This window comes from Oratosquilla oratoria, chromosome 41, assembly GCF_046742065.1.
Source record: "Oratosquilla oratoria isolate Oo_2021 chromosome 41, ASM4674206v1, whole genome shotgun sequence".
Classification (NCBI taxonomy): Eukaryota; Metazoa; Arthropoda; class Malacostraca; order Stomatopoda; family Squillidae; genus Oratosquilla; species Oratosquilla oratoria.
Genome location: NC_134817.1, coordinates 9,238,541 through 9,256,741, shown reverse-complemented (window position 1 = coordinate 9,256,741; position 18,201 = coordinate 9,238,541). Strand labels below are relative to the sequence as shown.

The 18,201-nt window shown below is 39.0% G+C and overlaps 1 protein-coding gene across 6 annotated transcripts in view; it reads left to right on the top strand.

The window, feature by feature from the left end:
* The window catches only part of Rilpl (Rab interacting lysosomal protein like), a 48,095-nt gene that overhangs the window by 534 nt on the left and 29,360 nt on the right, over positions 1-18,201 (top strand). For all 6 annotated transcript variants that reach the window (XM_076177991.1, XM_076177990.1, XM_076177992.1 and 3 more), the window contains exons 2-5: positions 10,837-10,972; positions 12,499-12,620; positions 12,836-13,039; positions 15,219-15,391. In XM_076177991.1, coding sequence (XP_076034106.1) covers positions 10,837-10,972; positions 12,499-12,620; positions 12,836-13,039; positions 15,219-15,391 — 635 coding nt within the window. The remainder of the gene's footprint in view (positions 1-10,836; positions 10,973-12,498; positions 12,621-12,835; positions 13,040-15,218; positions 15,392-18,201) is intronic.

The following is an 18,201-nucleotide window of genomic DNA, read 5'->3' as shown; positions in this document are numbered from 1 at the left end:
ATATTGTCAGATGAAAAAGGTTGAGAGGGAATTAAAAGAAGCAACAGTCATTGTCAAGGTCAGGATAGTCTTCAGTCTAAGAGGCACGGATGGGGAGGTTATCAAAGATAGCAAGTGGGACAGGATGACGTTCGAAATTACAAGTCAGATGACAGTAATCTCCTCAAGGCATAGAGGTCAATAGGTATCACTTTGAGGCTGACATGGTCTTAAACTGGGGTACTCATAACTCAGGCTTTCATCCACACTGCAAATTTTGTCACTTGAAAGAGATTACAAAATGCCACTTCCTTCCTATCTTACATAAAATCTTTACAGGACATAAATGGATAAATCTGTGTTGCCATTTTTGAAGATTGAAACACTTTGTATATCCATATGAAAATCTGTTTTAATTTCAGTCTACTGAATATATTGTAAAATTTCCTTTTAAGCATTAGTTTTCAAGTCTTACCACCCACATTGAAGACACTAGTTTAAAGTGAAGTGCATTATTTGAAATTACCCATACATAGTTTTCTTTGTTAATTGTAGATAGAAGCTATATTTAGGAATTACCCAGGCTGTCTCAGCTATACATTATTTTTAACCCATTGTATAAGAAGAATTCTTAGGTCACTAGTGATATGGTTAAAGTTGATCTAAATTCAGGTCCTAATGATCAGTGCCTAGTAGAACCCAAGTAATGCCAAGTACCTGGGGATTAAGATATAATTAAATTTGGTATTTGTTCAGATTGGCTCAGAAATACTGTATGTCCCATCAGCAAACTCAGTTTCCACCCCCTTGGCTCCAGTGCTAAACAGCAAAATACTTCTGCAACAAAAATGTTACAGAAAAGAACCCTCCCTTATATAATTCAAACAAGTTCAGAAAAGCACATTTATTCTGGATATTGGTGATTTGTGTTGTCCTGAACATTTACTAAAGTTGTTCATGGATAATTAAATCAGTATAGTATCATTTATGGATGCCTATGATGGGTATACCTACCTGCATATGTGGTCCCTGCCACATATCTTCAAAACCTGGCAACACCCGCCTCCCCCATGGAGGTGCTGGTGACAATTCATTTCTAGAATTGATGAGGTTGTTAGTTGATATGTAGTTGAATAAATTTTGTTGTTTCATGTCTTTAGTATATGATACCTATTCTATTTGAGAAAATAATCATTATATAAAATAAAGATATTTGAAAAACACCATTAAAAGTTATACTGTCACTGATTTTACAGTTAGGTTTATACTGTTAGATGAATATACATGTAAAACCTTAATTTTCATAACGGAGCCCGCTCCTTCTTCTTTGTCTAGTCTACATCTTCTTTGTCCTCTTTTTCATCCTCTCTTTTCTTCTTATTTTTCTCTTTTTTTTCACTTTTTCATTTTCTTGTTGCTTTGGAAGAAGGTAGGGTAGTCTAGGATGGTCATGATTAAAGTTAGAAAGGAAGGACACAGATATGAAAAGAAGGGGAATGACATCCCTTGTATGTTCATTGAGAGCAAGCTTATCTAGGTAGCCTTGTTTGTTTATTTATTTGTTTTTCAGTAATGTGTATTTATCATATATATTGGCCTGATGCATTATATACTGGTAATGTTGGTGTACTCTACGGCCACCATTTAGTTGTGCTTCATCTTGTAGTTCGCTTCCTTTTGGATGTTCTGGAATAGTGGGGTTATTAAGCAATTTGACTCACTATTTGGTAGAACCTGATGTGGTTTGGCATTGGTTCTTTCCTGGTTTTCTTCAATGGCTTCACAATATGGTGAGATTTGACCACTGGCAAATTTGAAGTATTTATTTTGAAAGTTTGTAATTTCAGTAGCTGGTTATTGAGAGGGATATGCTGATATTCTGTTATGTGCCAGACCAAGGGTTTGTATCAGTGCATCTTGATTTCCTCTGACCTTGCTTGAAATCTTAACTTTGCTATGGTGATTTTGACTTGTGCTAACATGGGTAATTATACCCTGCTGGGTCACTTTGGCCATGTATAGATGATACTGTGATACAAGGAAGGGAGGGGGTAGGGGTTAGGGAGTTGTTATGTATGAATGATATTTTGATGCAGCCTTAAGGGATTTCTCTCCATCTTCTCTTTTTCTGCACGAGGGGATGGAAAGGGAGGGTTGCTGATTAATTGAAGTAGCCTTGCTGTTTTGCTACATTGCTTCTGACCTAGGGCAGTGGGTAGGATACAGGGATGACCTGTCATCTATGAGGAACTAAGGTGAGGAAGAGGAAAGGGTGATTGATGGGAGTGGAATAGCTACCTTCCTTGTGCGGGTAGACAAAAACCTTTGGTATTTAGATAGGGTCACTATGAGTCTAACTTGGCAGATTTTGGGTATTCTGTAATCTAATCTCCTGTTATTAAAGTTCAGTTGAAATTTGCAATTGGTATCAGAATTTGGATTTGTTTGTTTTTATTTTCCATTATTTCTCAGATTTTGTGATTGGTCGGTTGACTTATGATTCCTTTGCTATTATTTTGGTTAAACTGGAAGGGTATACCATGATTTGTGTTATATCATCCATGTCATAATGGAGTTACCTCTGTCTAATTTATATACCAAAGGCTTTTTCCCCCTCACAAGGGAGGTAGCCAAGTCAAAAGGCAAGTACCCACACACTGCTGGGGGAGGAGAAATATCTGTTGTGTACACTGTAGTGTAGATGAAAGACTCAATCCTTACAATACACCACTCTTGAGAAGAAAATGGTTATTTTGCTGTTCCGTTGATTTGATCTTGCTGCATTTCCCTTTAGGAATCTGCATGAAAGACTCTTAATAGTTCAGGAAGCTGTGAGCAGATTATTTTGCGCTTCTGTCTGTCATGTCAAACCTAGTCGAAACCTATGCTGATGTCATGAAGCACTAATGTGCATTGGTGTCATACTGTCATTATATTGGTAATCTGTTCATACAATCTCCATATTCAAAATATCTGCTGCATTAAACTCTAATATGGGTCGCTTATAATACATAATTTCTTATATCCAAAATTCCTTAAATTGGGGTGGATTGTAAGTATATGATGATGAATATTTACCCAGCAGTCCATCACTGATTTGTGTACAGACCTCACCACTGACAATCACAAGCTGAGAATCTTTCATGGTGTAAACATATTTATATAATCAAAAAGATATGAACTATATATTGAATAAATAGATATTAGGGAGCATTTTTATATTTGTCACAAATAAAGATTATACTTGATGATGGTGATAATAATATTAGTAGTAATAATGATAATACTACTAATGATAACCATTATTATTGTATCTTGGAGTTTTGCTGATTAAATCTGCAGTTCCACAGGCTAACAATGATTCCTGGGCTCGCCCATAGATCTCTCTAGGAAGAAATGTATGACAATTTTCTGTACTGCACTTGTGTAGGACTGTTTCTGTGTCACTGATGTATAGTAATCGGAGGGGGGATTCATAGTTGTCAACTCTCCTAATGTGAAAAGTTGGAGGAGATCAATTTAATTGAAGTTAATTGAGATCCTGAGCCTGGTCCACAGACCAAGTGTCATACTTCAGAGTTAGACATCTTGGTTGAAATGAGTGTTTTGACAGATTTTGGAGATCTGTGATAGGGAGAGGATCCTCTCTGATGTTGCTCTTACAGGATCATCACATGCAACTCCTATATTAGTGCCTAGGTTTTGATAAAGATGAATATATATTTCACCAATTCATGAGTAGTTTATATACTAACTGCCTTCAGCCTGGCAACTATCCTTGGCCCCTCCTGTATACCTCTCTGAGAAGAATCTTTGAAGTGTTGTCTGTGTTATATCATTGTGGAGCAGTTTCTAAGTCACTAACTTATGGTAAGAGGGGAGCAGTCATTGGTTGTCAGCTCAGTTTATGTGAAAAAGTGGAGGTGCGGGTGTTCACAGGTATTCTCCCTGATATCCATCACGTAGGTCCATCATTCCTTTGGAGAGATGAGCTATAAATTAAATGATGAAACTTTACCCAATTTGCCGCTTTGTACACCAGCCAAACCAACAATCACAAAGTGAGTAGATTTTGCAGTTTAAATATGGCATGTTATTGTAAATGGGATATGGGCTATAAATTAAATAAATGGATATTAATGTTCAATTTTTATATATCATTAATCTGCAACTAGTATGAAATAATGTCCAAAAACATATATATTGACAAGATTGAACTGTGGCAGAGACAAAACAAAATGTTAGCTTCCCTTCATAAATCATCAGTAACATTGTTGACCTCCAACTATCATAAATCAAAGAAATTTCCAAAAGTCAGATTGAATGGCCAACCTCTCCCATCTGACAAAAATCCTAAAAATAATGGGTCGCCCTTTTGACTCAATCTTTTTCATCTCTCACATCAAAGACCTGACTGTGAAGACAAACAAGAAACTAAACACAATAAAATTAGTAGGAGCAAGATTCAGTCAGCGGGAGGAGTTACTAATCACTGTACTGTAATTAATATGAACCACACTTAACACCCCCAATATCATGGTACTTGCTCATGGTGGTCCTGCAAGCACTCCATCTTATGCTGCTCTACTCACACCCTACCCAGAAAACAACCCTAATTTCATCTTTGAATGACTTGTTGGCCAGTCTGGAGGCTGTGGCCGATTACCTGGAAGCTGTGGGCTCCTGCAGGAGAGACCTTGGGCAGCATTGATTAATTGATGAATATTCAACCAGTTCATCACTGATTCACACAGCTGCACCACTGATCACAAACTGCATAATTTCTACTTTGTGAACATGACCACATCGTCAGAGGAATCATCATTATTACCAGTTAAGGGAAATACCAATATTACTGTTTATAGGACAACTCTATATTTCCATAAGGAATCTAGGTTAAGTGGAGCATTCATTGTTTAAGATGACCCCCCAAAACACACACATTACCACATACCGGGTACAGGATATTATCAACTCCCATAAATACAAGCATTAAATAAGATTCCTGGTAACATAATTTTCCAGTAGTTAAGAATTCCACTATCAAAATTTTAAATCTATTATTTCTTTCTTTATATATATAAAAGGTCTTATGGTAGTACACTAAGCTTCATTTTTATATTTTTCATAATTTCTGCCAATGATGTATGTGCACTCATCAGTGATTTGTTTGCATTCAGTTGGCTGTGGCAAATGGCGGCACTCAAAAATCCACAAGTAACTCCTCAGATGTAATGAAGGAAGTAGTTTTATTGTAAGAAATATGGATTTTTTTTTTTTTTTTTTTAATAATTTCTGACAATTTTTTTCACATGTTATCATTATCATAGAGGATTTGATATTCATATTTTGTCAGCATTAATTAGAACTTGTATCCATGGGGACAATATTATGCCAAAGAGATAAAGTCATTTAGGTGACAGACAAGAGATTTAAGGAGGGATAGTGGAATATAAAATGTGAAAAGTGGTCAGCATTCTTCTTTAAGTGGAGATAAGTCTGTAGTTCTGGTCAGTAGGAATGTAATTTTAAGTCCCTAAAATTCAACATTGCATAAATTTTTTATAGGTAATACTCCATATGAGGATTATTTTAGAGGGAGAGAAAAGTCGCTTGAACATGGGAGATATATATTGGAGGTATTCAGAGCACATGCATTTGTTTATGAGTAGCCAATCATATTACAAAGAAGGATGACAAGAATGGTGCACAGTATTATGGGTGATCCCTACAAAGAGAAACTGAAGAAAACGGGGCTTGTGACACTAGAAATGAATAGAGTTAGAGGCGATCCTATTGAAGTATTTAAAATAATGAAGGAACTGGAGGGTTTGAGGGTCGAGGACTTCATCATGGATCGGGGAACAAATAGAGGACGTCCACTGAAAGTCTTTAAACAACAACCATGACTTGACCTAAGGAAGTACTTTTTCTCAAGTAGAATTGTTAACGAGTGGAACAGCTGCCCAGGATGTAACACTTCACCCCATACCATACAACACATAATGGAAGACTGCATTATACACAATCATGCACGCAAACAACACAACATACACTCTATAAAGGATTTGTGGGAAAACCCAGTTTCGGCTATGGCCTTCCTTGGGGAGACGGGACTGCTCGGACAGACGGTCTAGGGAACGACAACAACAACAACAACAACGAGTGGAACAATCTGCCAAGAGAGGCAGTTGCGGCACAGTGAATGGTTTTAAGGCCAAAATTGATCCATTAATAAGGCAAATGGGAAGAGGCACCACATGAGCCAGGGAAGGCTTACTGCTCCAATCCTAGGCAGACCACCTCAACAGCAATAGCGCTGAGGTGGCACTGGTAAGATACTTTCACTATTTGCCAGTTGCCCATTTGTGGGTGTTATTTTTTAAAAACAACAGCATGTAAAAGCATAGCCATTTTCATGTAACTTCACAAAGAATAGGGCAGTATATGGGTTAATTCATTGTTCTAAAGATAAAACTTTCCTGTTCATTCATCTTCTTAAATAGAAAGCTGAGTGTTTACATATGTTTGGGGCTTCTGTATGCAGGAAGTATTTATGTTAGAATTTTATGTTTCTTCTTCTTCTTCTTCTTCTTCTTCTTCTTCTTCTTCTTCTTCTTCTTCTTCTTCTTCTTCTTCTTCTTCTTCTTCTTTTTCTTCTTTTTTCTTCTTCATTTCTTCTTCTTCTTCTTCTTCTTCTTCTTCTTCTTCTTCTTCTTCTTCTTCTTCTTCTTCTTCTTCTTCTTCTTCTTCTTCTTCTTCTTCTTCTTCTTCTTCTTCTTCTTCTTCTTCTTCTTCTTCTTCTTCTTCTCCTTCTCCTCCTCCTCCTCCTCCATGTTAGTGGGGGGGATTCAAGATTCATCCTAAACATTGTGATATATGGTCTGCGGGGATTACATCATATCAGTCACACAGCAATGGCAATCTCCATAGTTTCTCACAGCAAGCCCCCTTGAAGCCACCCATCCTATTCCAAACGGCTATTGGCAAGACCAGTCAGCTTCCATCAGCCATGAATTCTGTAGGTATCTCCATTGTACCCTCTTTCAGGAGTTGTCTCTTTTAGAGATCACTGTGGATTAGTATCAGGGAAGCCCACCACATACCCTTAGAGACAGTTTACAGGCACGAATTATCTTGGTAAGAAGCCTTGACTGAGTATCACAGAAACATTGGTCTTATACAGTCACTCCAGTCATACCCCATGATTCTCTGAAGGTTCTTGGTACCAAAAATATTAAGAAACTCTCCAAGCCAGTATTAAGTGTCCATGTTTCATAGCTGTATAGCAAGACGGGGAGTACAAGTGACTTAAAGATTTAGATCTTAAATTAGTTGTCCTTCATAGGTATCAGGAACACTATATACTCTGGTTGAGCAAGTCCATAGTACCATGAGCAATGCCAGTCCTTCAGAGGACTTCCTGAGATGACTTAACATTGTTATGCACTGAGAGCTGCCCCCCCGCAAAGTGCCAACCGGGGGCAAAGCGCCACCCAGGGGCAAAGTTCTCAGTGATGCCCCCCCCTCCCCCATCACCCCTTTCCATCTCCACCATTCCTTACAGACTGTTTTAGCAATTGGCTATCAAAATAATTAAACAGATTTTAAAAATTGCATTGTCCCTTTTGCAGAAAGGATAAGGGGAAAAAATTCATATTCTGTTGATTCTAACGCAAAATTCGTATATTACGGTAAAATATTCAGGGCTCCTTTGACCTTTTTTTTATTATAATGATTTTGTCAGCCTTGTGGGTGGCATGTCCAGACCAGAATTGCTGCCCCCATAAATGTGCCACCCCATGACTTGACCCATAAATGCCCTCCCCCATGGGTCTGTATGCACTACACTTCCAAGGTATGAGCTCTCAAAGACCTCAGTTCCCTTGCCAAATGCATGGACAAACTGAACTATAAACCCCCAAATGCCTGTACCTTGATTTTGGTGCAGGAGACCTGGAATTCAAGGAGTTTCACCTTCCAGTACAGTGACTTGAGAGCTACAACCAGGACCTCCTGTGACTACAAGAGGTACAGCATTGTAGGTGAAAACCAGATCAGTGAATGCTATTTAATCATACTGTATATTCTAGTGTCTCATGTGACACCAAATTGCTGCTTAACCTTGGACACTCCAGTGCATTACTTGGCAGCTTACAGTTTCAAATTTGAAAGTATCCCATAGTTCTTCAGAGCCCACAAGCTGGAAACTACTATCAAATACTCCTTGAGCATATACATCATCTCCGAGGTTCTCCAAAATGAATTTCTGGTGGATTACTTATCTGGATTTTCCTGGACTTGACATGTAGTCTTAGTATTGCAACCACAAGCATATGTTAAATCCTAATTCTTGTCCTAAATATTGGTATAGACATGACCATTGGCCCACACAGTGAAGGCAAATAAGAAACTGAAAATAATTAGAGGATTAACAGGCACAAGATTTGGACAGTAAAAAAGAAACTCTTATCACTATATATGAATGATTCATAAGAACTACACTTGATTATGTAAACTCTACATGGTATACAGCATTTAAGGAATTAAAGACCTCCTACAGTTGATTGATTGATTATAATTATAACAGGACAAAGCATTAAGAATGATAACTGGTTGCACAAAAGCAATCCCAACAGAATATCAACACTTGGAAACCAGACCTCTACCCATAGAACAACACATGAGAATGTGCTCTTAAATTTCTTGCATGGTATCACATCATGCAACCACAGCCTACTAAACATGACAAAAAATAAACCCAGGAGTATTCCACTCAAAATCTCTACAATAACCTAACCTTAGCACCCCACAATACTATCTATATACCAAGAGGTTTTTCCCCCTTATAAGGGAGGTAGCCAAGTTAAAGGCATGACCTACTTCCTCCCATTCCACCCCCACCCCCCCATCTTAGCTCCTGCTGGATGATGGGTCATCCCAGTATTCCGTCCACTGTCTTGGGTCAGAACCAATGTAACAAGACACAGTACATCCACAGCAAGCCTGCTTTACTTCATTGATACCCTCCCCCTCTCCATCCCCTCATGTAGAAAAAGAGAAAATGGGGAGAAATCCCTTTGGGCTGTGTCAAAATATCATTCACATATAAGCGCCCTGTACCTCCCATCCCCCACCCCTCCCTTCCTTGCATAACATTATCATCTATACACAGTCACTCTCCACTCATCCCTATCTCCTGCCTTCTCCCTTCCTTGCTCAACAGACATTTCCCTCTATCTCACTGCCCTCATCACTCCATCCATCCATCTCATCCTTGATATTCCCCTCACATTCACTCCTTCCACCTTTGGGTTTCACACCTCTTTTACTAATCTTTCATCACTCATTCTTTCCATGTGCCCAAACCACCCCAATAATCTTTCATCAGCACTATCTGCCATCACCTTTTCCATTCCTGTTCTCCTCACCTCTTCATTTTTCACTCTATGCAACCTAGTAACCCCTGCTATACTTCTTGAAAATTTCATCTCAAACACATTTAAACTTTTCCTCTCTGCTTCTCTTAAATTCCAAGTCTCTGCCCCATACAATGCCATTGGCACAATCACCCCTTTATGTAATCTCCTCTTTGCATCCATTCCCAGATGCCTATTTCTCATAACACTTTTTAATCCCCCAAGGCATTTACTTGATTCTCTAAATCTACAATATACTTTGGCCTCCACTCTTTCCTGCCACATGTGACCCCAAATATCTAAAGCAGTCCACTTCCTCCAGCCTCTCTTTTTAGACTTTCTTCCAACTCACTGCCATCCTCTACCCTTGTACATTTCATCACCCTGCTTTTACCCACATTTACCTTTAACTTTCTCCTATCTTCCCAAACTCTGTCACTATCTCCCTTAATCCCTATTCTGACCTTGCTACAAGCAGTGTCATCAGCAAACAACAGCTGGCTCACCTCCCACTGTTCTCCATTTTCTTTAACCATCTCCAGTCCCCTGTCCATTACCCTTGCCTTTACCTCCCACACCACCTTGTTCATGTACACATTGAACAGCCATGGTGACAGGACACATCCCTGATGTAGTTCCACCTTTACCTCAGACCACTCACTCTTTCCATCACCCATTCTACCTCAGGCTCTACTTCTATCATAAAAACTCTTAACTACCCTTAATAGCTTTCCCCCAATCCTATATATCTGCAAAACCTCCCACAATGCCTTCCTATCTACCTTGTTATAAACCTTTTCCAAATTCATAAAGGCCCAAAAAAACAGCTTTACCTTTTCATAGTTTTCCCACGTATCTGTCTTGCCACAAAAATCTGATCCACACAACCCCTACCTTTCCTAAACCCATACTGTTCCTCCTATAATCCTTTCAATACATCCATACAAAAACAAATACTCTGGCATTCCAAATTCTACACTGTATTTGGCCAAACTCCCCCAGAAGTCAACCCAATAGAGAAATAATTCACAAAACAAATAAAAATTACATTGGCACCTATGGTCTGGTCATCAGCCTGCATTTAAAAAGTACCTACCAAGACAGAAGCAGCCTAGCCACAGAATCCAATTGCCCAGATGCAATTGGTACACGGAAAGTACAAGGGCATTTCATGCTACACTGCTGTGCACTTGCACCTTCCAAATAGCAAAACAGTATCTCATCACTTCATGACTTATGAACTAAACCAGTGGCCTTGGCCAATTCCCCAGGGGCCGCAGGTCTCCTGCAAAAGACAACCATAGCAATGGCATAAGATATATACACATACATACATATGCATATACATATGGACACATAAAAACGTGCATACATATATTATATACATACGTGCATACATACATATAATTCGTGGTCTTAATGTATTAATTCTTTGCAGGAATTGGAGGAAATTGAAGACAGGCTTCGGGAGGAGAGCCATGAGTTGGTTGCAATGGTATCACGATTGCAGGATGAAAACAGAAAACTTTCAACCTCCTTAAATAAATCAGAAGGAACAGTTATACATTCAAATGGTAAGTGTTTTCTGGTTCAGAATATAAAAACAATGACAATGCAAGAGGTTATCTGGTTTTTGTAGTCAATAGCTTAGCACCAGTAGAATTCTCCAATATCTTACAAATATTTATGGGCGTGAAATGTATACAGACGCTCCTCTACTTACGTTCATTCGTTTTATGTTTTTTCGATTTTACGTTTGAACTGACTGTAAAAAAAATTGTAAAAAAAATTTTGAGTGAATTTTTTAGTTTAGCGCACTCTCCGTAGTTCAAACGATACTTGCGCATGATGCTGCATCCATTGTTTACATTGCACAAACGACAAACTGAACATGCCTTGCCTCCTCCCCCTCCTCCACCATCTCAATTTATGTTGTTTGAATTTAATTTATTTGAAATTGATGTTATTATTTTACAATGTTATGTGTATAATTAATGATTTAGGGGTGTTTTATAAGATACGGTAATAGAATTTACGGATGTATAGTACAGTAACAACTTACCTTCATTTTCAACTTACGTTTGGCTGTTCGGAACGTAACTAAAACGTAAGTTGAGGAGCGTCTGTATTCACATTTGTTTGTTGGTATGTATGCCTTGGCTAGCCACCCTTCTAAGGGGAAAAGGGCCTTTTGGTATTTGTATGATGTTCTATGTTGGTATGCATAAAACAAAATAGTGAATAGTGGAAAGAAAGAATGAGAGAATGTGTGGATGTGGGAAAGAGGGAGAATATCATGTGTGAAAGTGTATATAGTTAAGATAAGTATTCTGTAAGAAAATTATGAAATATGGTTGGTACAGCAGGTAAAATTGCATTTAGCTATAGATAACCAGTGCGTCTATCCTTGGGGACAATATCGCGCCAAAGAGATGGAGTCATATAGATGGTAAAGGAGAAATTGAAGTAATGTAGTGGAAAGAAGAGAAGAGGTCGAAATTAAAAGTAATAAGCTCTGGTTGTCTGGCTCTGCTGTAGAAGCACTGTCTCACTGCATTGTATTTGACCTGAATGGTGTGGCAAGGAGCAGAAATGGCTTTTCATGCACAAAGTGCTGAGATGGGAGGGGCGGCAAATGGGAATTGGATAGATGTGGGATGAATGCATGCTTTGATTCAGCCAGTCCTTTTGAAAAGGCCTTTTGTTATGTATGTATACACTCGTGGGCTGTGCTTGTATGATATGGTATAATGCAATGGGTTGTTCATGGGTTCATGCTTAGAACTATGTTCTTATCACTCATGCTCTGCTTAATGGGAATGGTTTTGGTTTCTGTATGATGTTCTGTTGGGGTTGTTTTAGTTTTTGAAGCTCCCTCATATTTTCTTAATTGTTGGGTACCATGCCATGGATGCATAATCTTGTGAAGTTATGAGTCGTTTATATAAAGTGATTAATGTTTTTGCTAACCTTAGTATGTTCAGTTTCTTGTTTGTCTTTACTGTGAGACATGTGGGTAGTTTGTATGTGCTATGGGGATCACTGAAAAAAAAATGACGGTTGAATTTTTAATCACATGATTACTTGTATTCATTAACAGGTGCAGCGGCAGAAGTGGACATGAAGGTGGTGAGCCACTTGCAGGAGATCATAGATGCACAGCGGGAACAGCTACGCAAACAAGAACAAGAGCTCAGAAGCAAAGCACAGGAACAAGAAAATGTAATTCCAAGTAGTTGAACTAACATTTGTTGATTAAATTTTTTCTCTATATTCCAAGTAAAAGTAACATTTGAAGTAACTTCAGGTCAGTGAAAATTGAACAGAACACCATTTGCCTCCTGATAAGGATGATTGCAAAAGGAAGGTGGTAATTCTAATACTAACATTGATGATATGTGAAGCACCTGATTGATTGGTTTGGTATTGATTTCCAGTTGACCTCTCAACTTGAAAAGCTTAATATTTTGAATCGTGAACATCGTAGAAGGCAGAGGAACAATGCGGCACAGATGCGGAGTCTAATAGATGAACGTGCAGAGCTTCAGGCCAGATTGCAGGAGGAGCAGCGGGCAGGGGTGCAGCTTCGGCAGAGACTTGGACTCGCTCAGAAAGAAAATGAGGATTTAGCAAGTGTTAGTGTAAGTAATCAAAGAAGGGCAGTGTTAAAAATAATTTGTTGTAATTCAAGTTTGGTTTTGTATTTCTTAATCTTTGAATTGTGTGCTGTATCAAAGAATACAAATCTGTTTAGGGCCCACAGATTGGATGAAAGAAACAAAGAGATGGAAGGAGAGGAGCAATGTAATCTTCATGAAGGAAGTATTGTATAGGGCAAGTATTTACTAAGAACAGAATACTTATGATAAAGGAAAGCCAGATAAGAGTAGACAGGAAAGGAGTATACATACATATATACCAACAGCTTTTTCCCCCCTTACAAGGAAGGTAGCCAAAAACAAAGCCATAAAATCCACTCCCACCCATTTCATCCCCATATACTCCACCCCCATTCATCCCCCTCCCTTCCTGAGGGACTGAAAATATTTGGAGTGGGAGTGAGGGATTTAAGGGGTTGTGAAAAAAAAATTGAGTAGAAGAGTAAGCTTGTGTGAGAGTGGGCAGTAAAGAAAGCAAAATGTTTGAGATGATAATTGCTGCCACAAATTTCACTGGCTGGAAACCTACAACAGTGGTCCTCAGGTCCTCTCATCGCTGGAAAGATTTGTTGGACTGCTGTCAGTGTTATACAAATGTTGAATAGTTTCTCTGTCCTGAACGTATAGCAGTAGAAGGAAGGGAACAGTTACCAGTCGTCAGTCCTCCTTTTGTGAAAAGGAAGAGGAAATACAATGAAAATTTATAGATATCTTGAGCCTAGTCTTGAGAATAAGTGTCAACCCTTCAGATGTGGATTTCTTGCTGAAGGTGAGGATGTGGATAGGTTTTGAAGATGGGTAGTAAGGAAATGATTCTCTCCAACATTTATGTGCTTGGGACATTAAAGGAAATAGATAAAACTGACAGAGGAGATCTTGTTTTTGGATGAAAGAGTCAGGAGGTCATGGTAACAAGTTGAAAAAAAATATCTAAATGGTGTGAAGAAATACATTCCTCCATTCAAATGCATTCACTCCTGGAACAGCATAGAAGGCAATATACCCGAAACTAAGAAAATACGCAATTTCAAAGCTGTGTATGATTGTTGGAGAAAAATAAACAAGATCTAATGATTGCTACTCCTTATTTGTATATGACAGGTGAATACATACATACATATACCAAAGGCTTTTTCCCCCTTACAAGGGAGGTAGCCAAAAAAAACAAAGGCATAAAATCCACTCCCACCCATTTCATCCCCATACACTCCACTCCCATTTACCCCCCTCCCTCCCTCTTATCTTGGCTCCTTCTGGATGATGGGTCATCCCTAAATCTTGTCCACTGCCCTGTCTCTGGGTCAGAGGCAGTGTCACAAGACATAGCACATCTACAGCAAGGCTGCTTCATTTAATTGGTGACACCCCTCTCCCTCCCCTCATGCAGAAAAAAAAAGAAGATGGGGAGAAATCCCTTTGGGCTGCGTCAGTTTATTTCACCCTCACCCCCATCCCCCACCCACTCCCTTTCATGCATCACAGCATCATCCATACACAATCATTCTCCTTTCACCCCTATCTTCTGTCTTCTCCTGTCCTTCCTCAACAGACATTCCCCTCTTTCCCAATGCCCCTTTTCCCCCATCCATCCATCTCATCCTTGGTCACCAAGGACCCTTACTTCCTTATAAGGGGTGGAAAAAGTCTGATATGTATGTATGTATGTTCTTGCCTAATACAATTAGGTAAACACACTAAAACTGGTCTGGATCACAACAGTATTCTGACCACCCTCCACCACCTATATATAAATACAAGGCCCAACTGAATAGAACAGAATGAGCACACGTAAGCAGAATTTGTGGTGGCCATCAAATAACACTGAGATGGCATATGTCCACACTGCAACACTGCCTTATAAACAGTAATACACATCCTCACCGACTCAACAACACTGGCATCACACAGGAATAAATACAATATATTTAGGTTGGAGGCTTTCTGGCTGGAGCCTGTTAGGGCAGTTGGTTTCCTATGTTGCTAAGTGCATTGTATTATCGACATGGCAATTCAGCAATACCAACAGTTGTGCATATTGTAAAAAAAAAAATTCTTCTTTTTCTTTTTTCAATTTGCCTCAATGTGTACCTTAGATGTTTTGCCATCTTTTAATTAGAGCTTAATACTTTCATGTTTTGATTTGCCTACTTTCCATCTCCAGACGGAATGTCCAGATCTGAGCAACAAATTAGTGTTTGACAGAGATGATCCCAACCGTCCTCGCTTCACCATGACTGAGCTCAAGGAAATCCTCTATGAACGAAATGAACTCAAGGCCCGCGTGTCAGACCTGGAAGATGAACTGGAAATGTACAGACCCAAGACTGCCAGACAGTATGTAGTCAAGGAGAATATGTTTCAGTGTGCATGTAACTTCTGTACTATTGTGACTCTCATTCAGTTGAGTCTTTTTATTACCAGACTGGTCCTTGCATGCTTAGTTGCCACATTGCAGTGCTAGGAAGGCGCTGCACTGGACCTGCATAAAAGCTAGCACTGTTGGCATACATTGTGTGCATTGAAATGTGTATTCCTGTGAGGGGGGAACATTAAGATGGCTGTAATGTGAATGTGTTATTTAATTGTTCATTGTTCAGATCTCTCCCCTATATTGTTTTTATTACTTAAAGAAAATCAATATAAAGGTGAGAAAGCTGCTGACAGTGCCTTTGAACTTTGTGAGTGATTGTTAATATGTGATTGGGTAACAGTTTAGAATACTGGTTATTCAAGAAGTGCCTTGTTGACGTATATTGTTTCTGGTGCAGTTTTTGGCAATGGACAGTTTTAATGAGGTATGTTTTATTACTGAGGTGATCAGACATTCCAGTGATAACTCTGCAGTGTTAGGTATGGCTTGACATTTCAGTATTACATTTGGCTGAGCACTGCAGTGTCTATCTTGGTTTGGACGACACTGGGTGCCCTTTCATGGAACTTGTGGTTTGACACTGTTTTCATGCTCTTGTTGGCACTGTTGTTTGCACTGTAGCATTTCAGTTCCCTTTAAAAGATGTCAGTACAGTATTTCTGTAGTGTTCTTGAGGTTTGTCACTACCATCTCTTGCATCATAGCATACCCATGCTGCTTGTGATGTATTAGTGGTAAATGTCACCCTTGAATAGGTACTATAAGGTCACTGATGTTTTGGTGGAATAGAAACCTGCAGTGGATTCGAAGAGGGTTATATTTATGAAAGCTTTACATTGCCATATTAGCTTTATTGTCGTAAGTGACTCAAAAATTGTGCCAATATGATGTTGTTATATATTTTATACTTATAAGCTAATGTTTTATATACTATTTAACTTCTCTAACCTAGTCTGTATAATTATTTTTAAGGTAATTTTGACCAGGGACTTGTATATTTAATTTTAAATGGTTAGGTTGTTCAAGTTCTCAAATAACAAACGTATGTACCAATATTATTAATGTACTTCATTAGGTCATTAAGGGACCATTTGATTTAAATTATGTATGCACCAGTGGCCTTCTCCCCTCTTTTAATGGGGATAGCGGAACTAAAGTACACATTCACACTAAAAAATACATTAGCTTGCCCATCCCATTGTAGCTATTTGTGAATGGTGGTTTACCCTGCTCTCTGTCACACTTGTGGGGTCAATTGCATTGCAGTGAGGTATAGTTTCTCTGCATAAGGCCTCAACAGCAAAGTTACTGTTGTGGCCTATAGTGACTCCCTCACCTCTTCATCCACACAGGAATGGAACAGATGTGAGGAACATTCCTTAGGGCTTTGTTTTCTATTCTCCAAGTTGCAATCTTCCTTTGCACATTCCTATTTCTTGCATTCCTTGCTGTAACACTATGCTGTGGTGCATCTCCAAAGCTCTTTTCATTCCATCTGTCCATTACACTGTAGGTCATCTTCCTTTTGAGCTCATTCCACTTCTGTTTTCCTCACTCTTTTCTCTAGTCATTTCCAATTCTGTCTGTATGCCCAAACCATCTTGATACTCCCCTGTTCTACCCTGTCAGACAATTGTCTTCCATCACCTATACTCTGCCTTTCATTAACATTTCTCACTATCCATCATAGTTCTCAAACATCTCATCTCAGAGTTATTCAGTTTTCTTCTGTTATTCTGTCTTACATTCCAACTGGGGTCAACATTTCTCACTATCCATGCTTGAATTTCCATTATACTTATCAGATACCTCATCTGAGAACCAACTACTTACATTCTCTTACTGGGATCAACAGTGATGGCCCGCTAATTCCAAACCTTTACTGAACACTCTTGCATACACTTCCCTTACTTCTGTATCCATTCACACATTTAACAGTTATGTTGACATCATCCAGTCCTGATGTAACTTTGCACCCGCTTGAAACCATTCTCTCCCATCCTTCCTGACCCTTAGATTCCCTTCAGCACACTTCCCCCTGTTCCATACATTTGCAACATGCTCCACAACTCTTTTCTGTCTGTTCTATTGTATGCATTCTCCAAGCCCGTGAACACTCAGAATACTTCCTTAACTTTTGTTCATAGCATCTTCTAGTGTCACACTCACTACCTCTCATCCTCTACATTCAACAGCTTTAAATATTCATCCCATCTTCCTCTCACAGTCCTCTGACAACTGTCCATCTGCTCTTTTCATCCTCTCCTTTCTACTGGAGGATCTTTCCTTCTCGTTACTCCAACAGTAGAACAGATGGGAACTGTCTCATAGCTACATGTGCTTTTCCTCTTCTCCTATGATCTTGTTTAGTCCCATCATATCCCAGTTGATGTTTTCCATTTCTTTGATCAAACTTTCCAGTTTGCAGTCTTCTGAAGGGGTTCTTATGTTGTTTGTATAGATCCTCATCTTCAGGTTGTTTAAAGTTCAAGACCTGTATTTACCTTGACAGGGCTTAACTTAATCACATTCGGTGGCACTCTGCAAGTAAGCACACAAGGTGATGTAGTTGGAACTTTAGGTTATGGTACACTGACTGGAATGCCCACGATAACATAGGCCGCCTTATTCATGGGGGGTTAGAAGGTTGTGGCAATATAATCTTGCCTCCTTGCCACTTAGTTTCTTATGGGATCGATTTGTTATGCAATCTCGTTCAATATATTCAGTGGTGCCCAGAGGTTTATGCCTTCATTATAGTAATACCCTATAG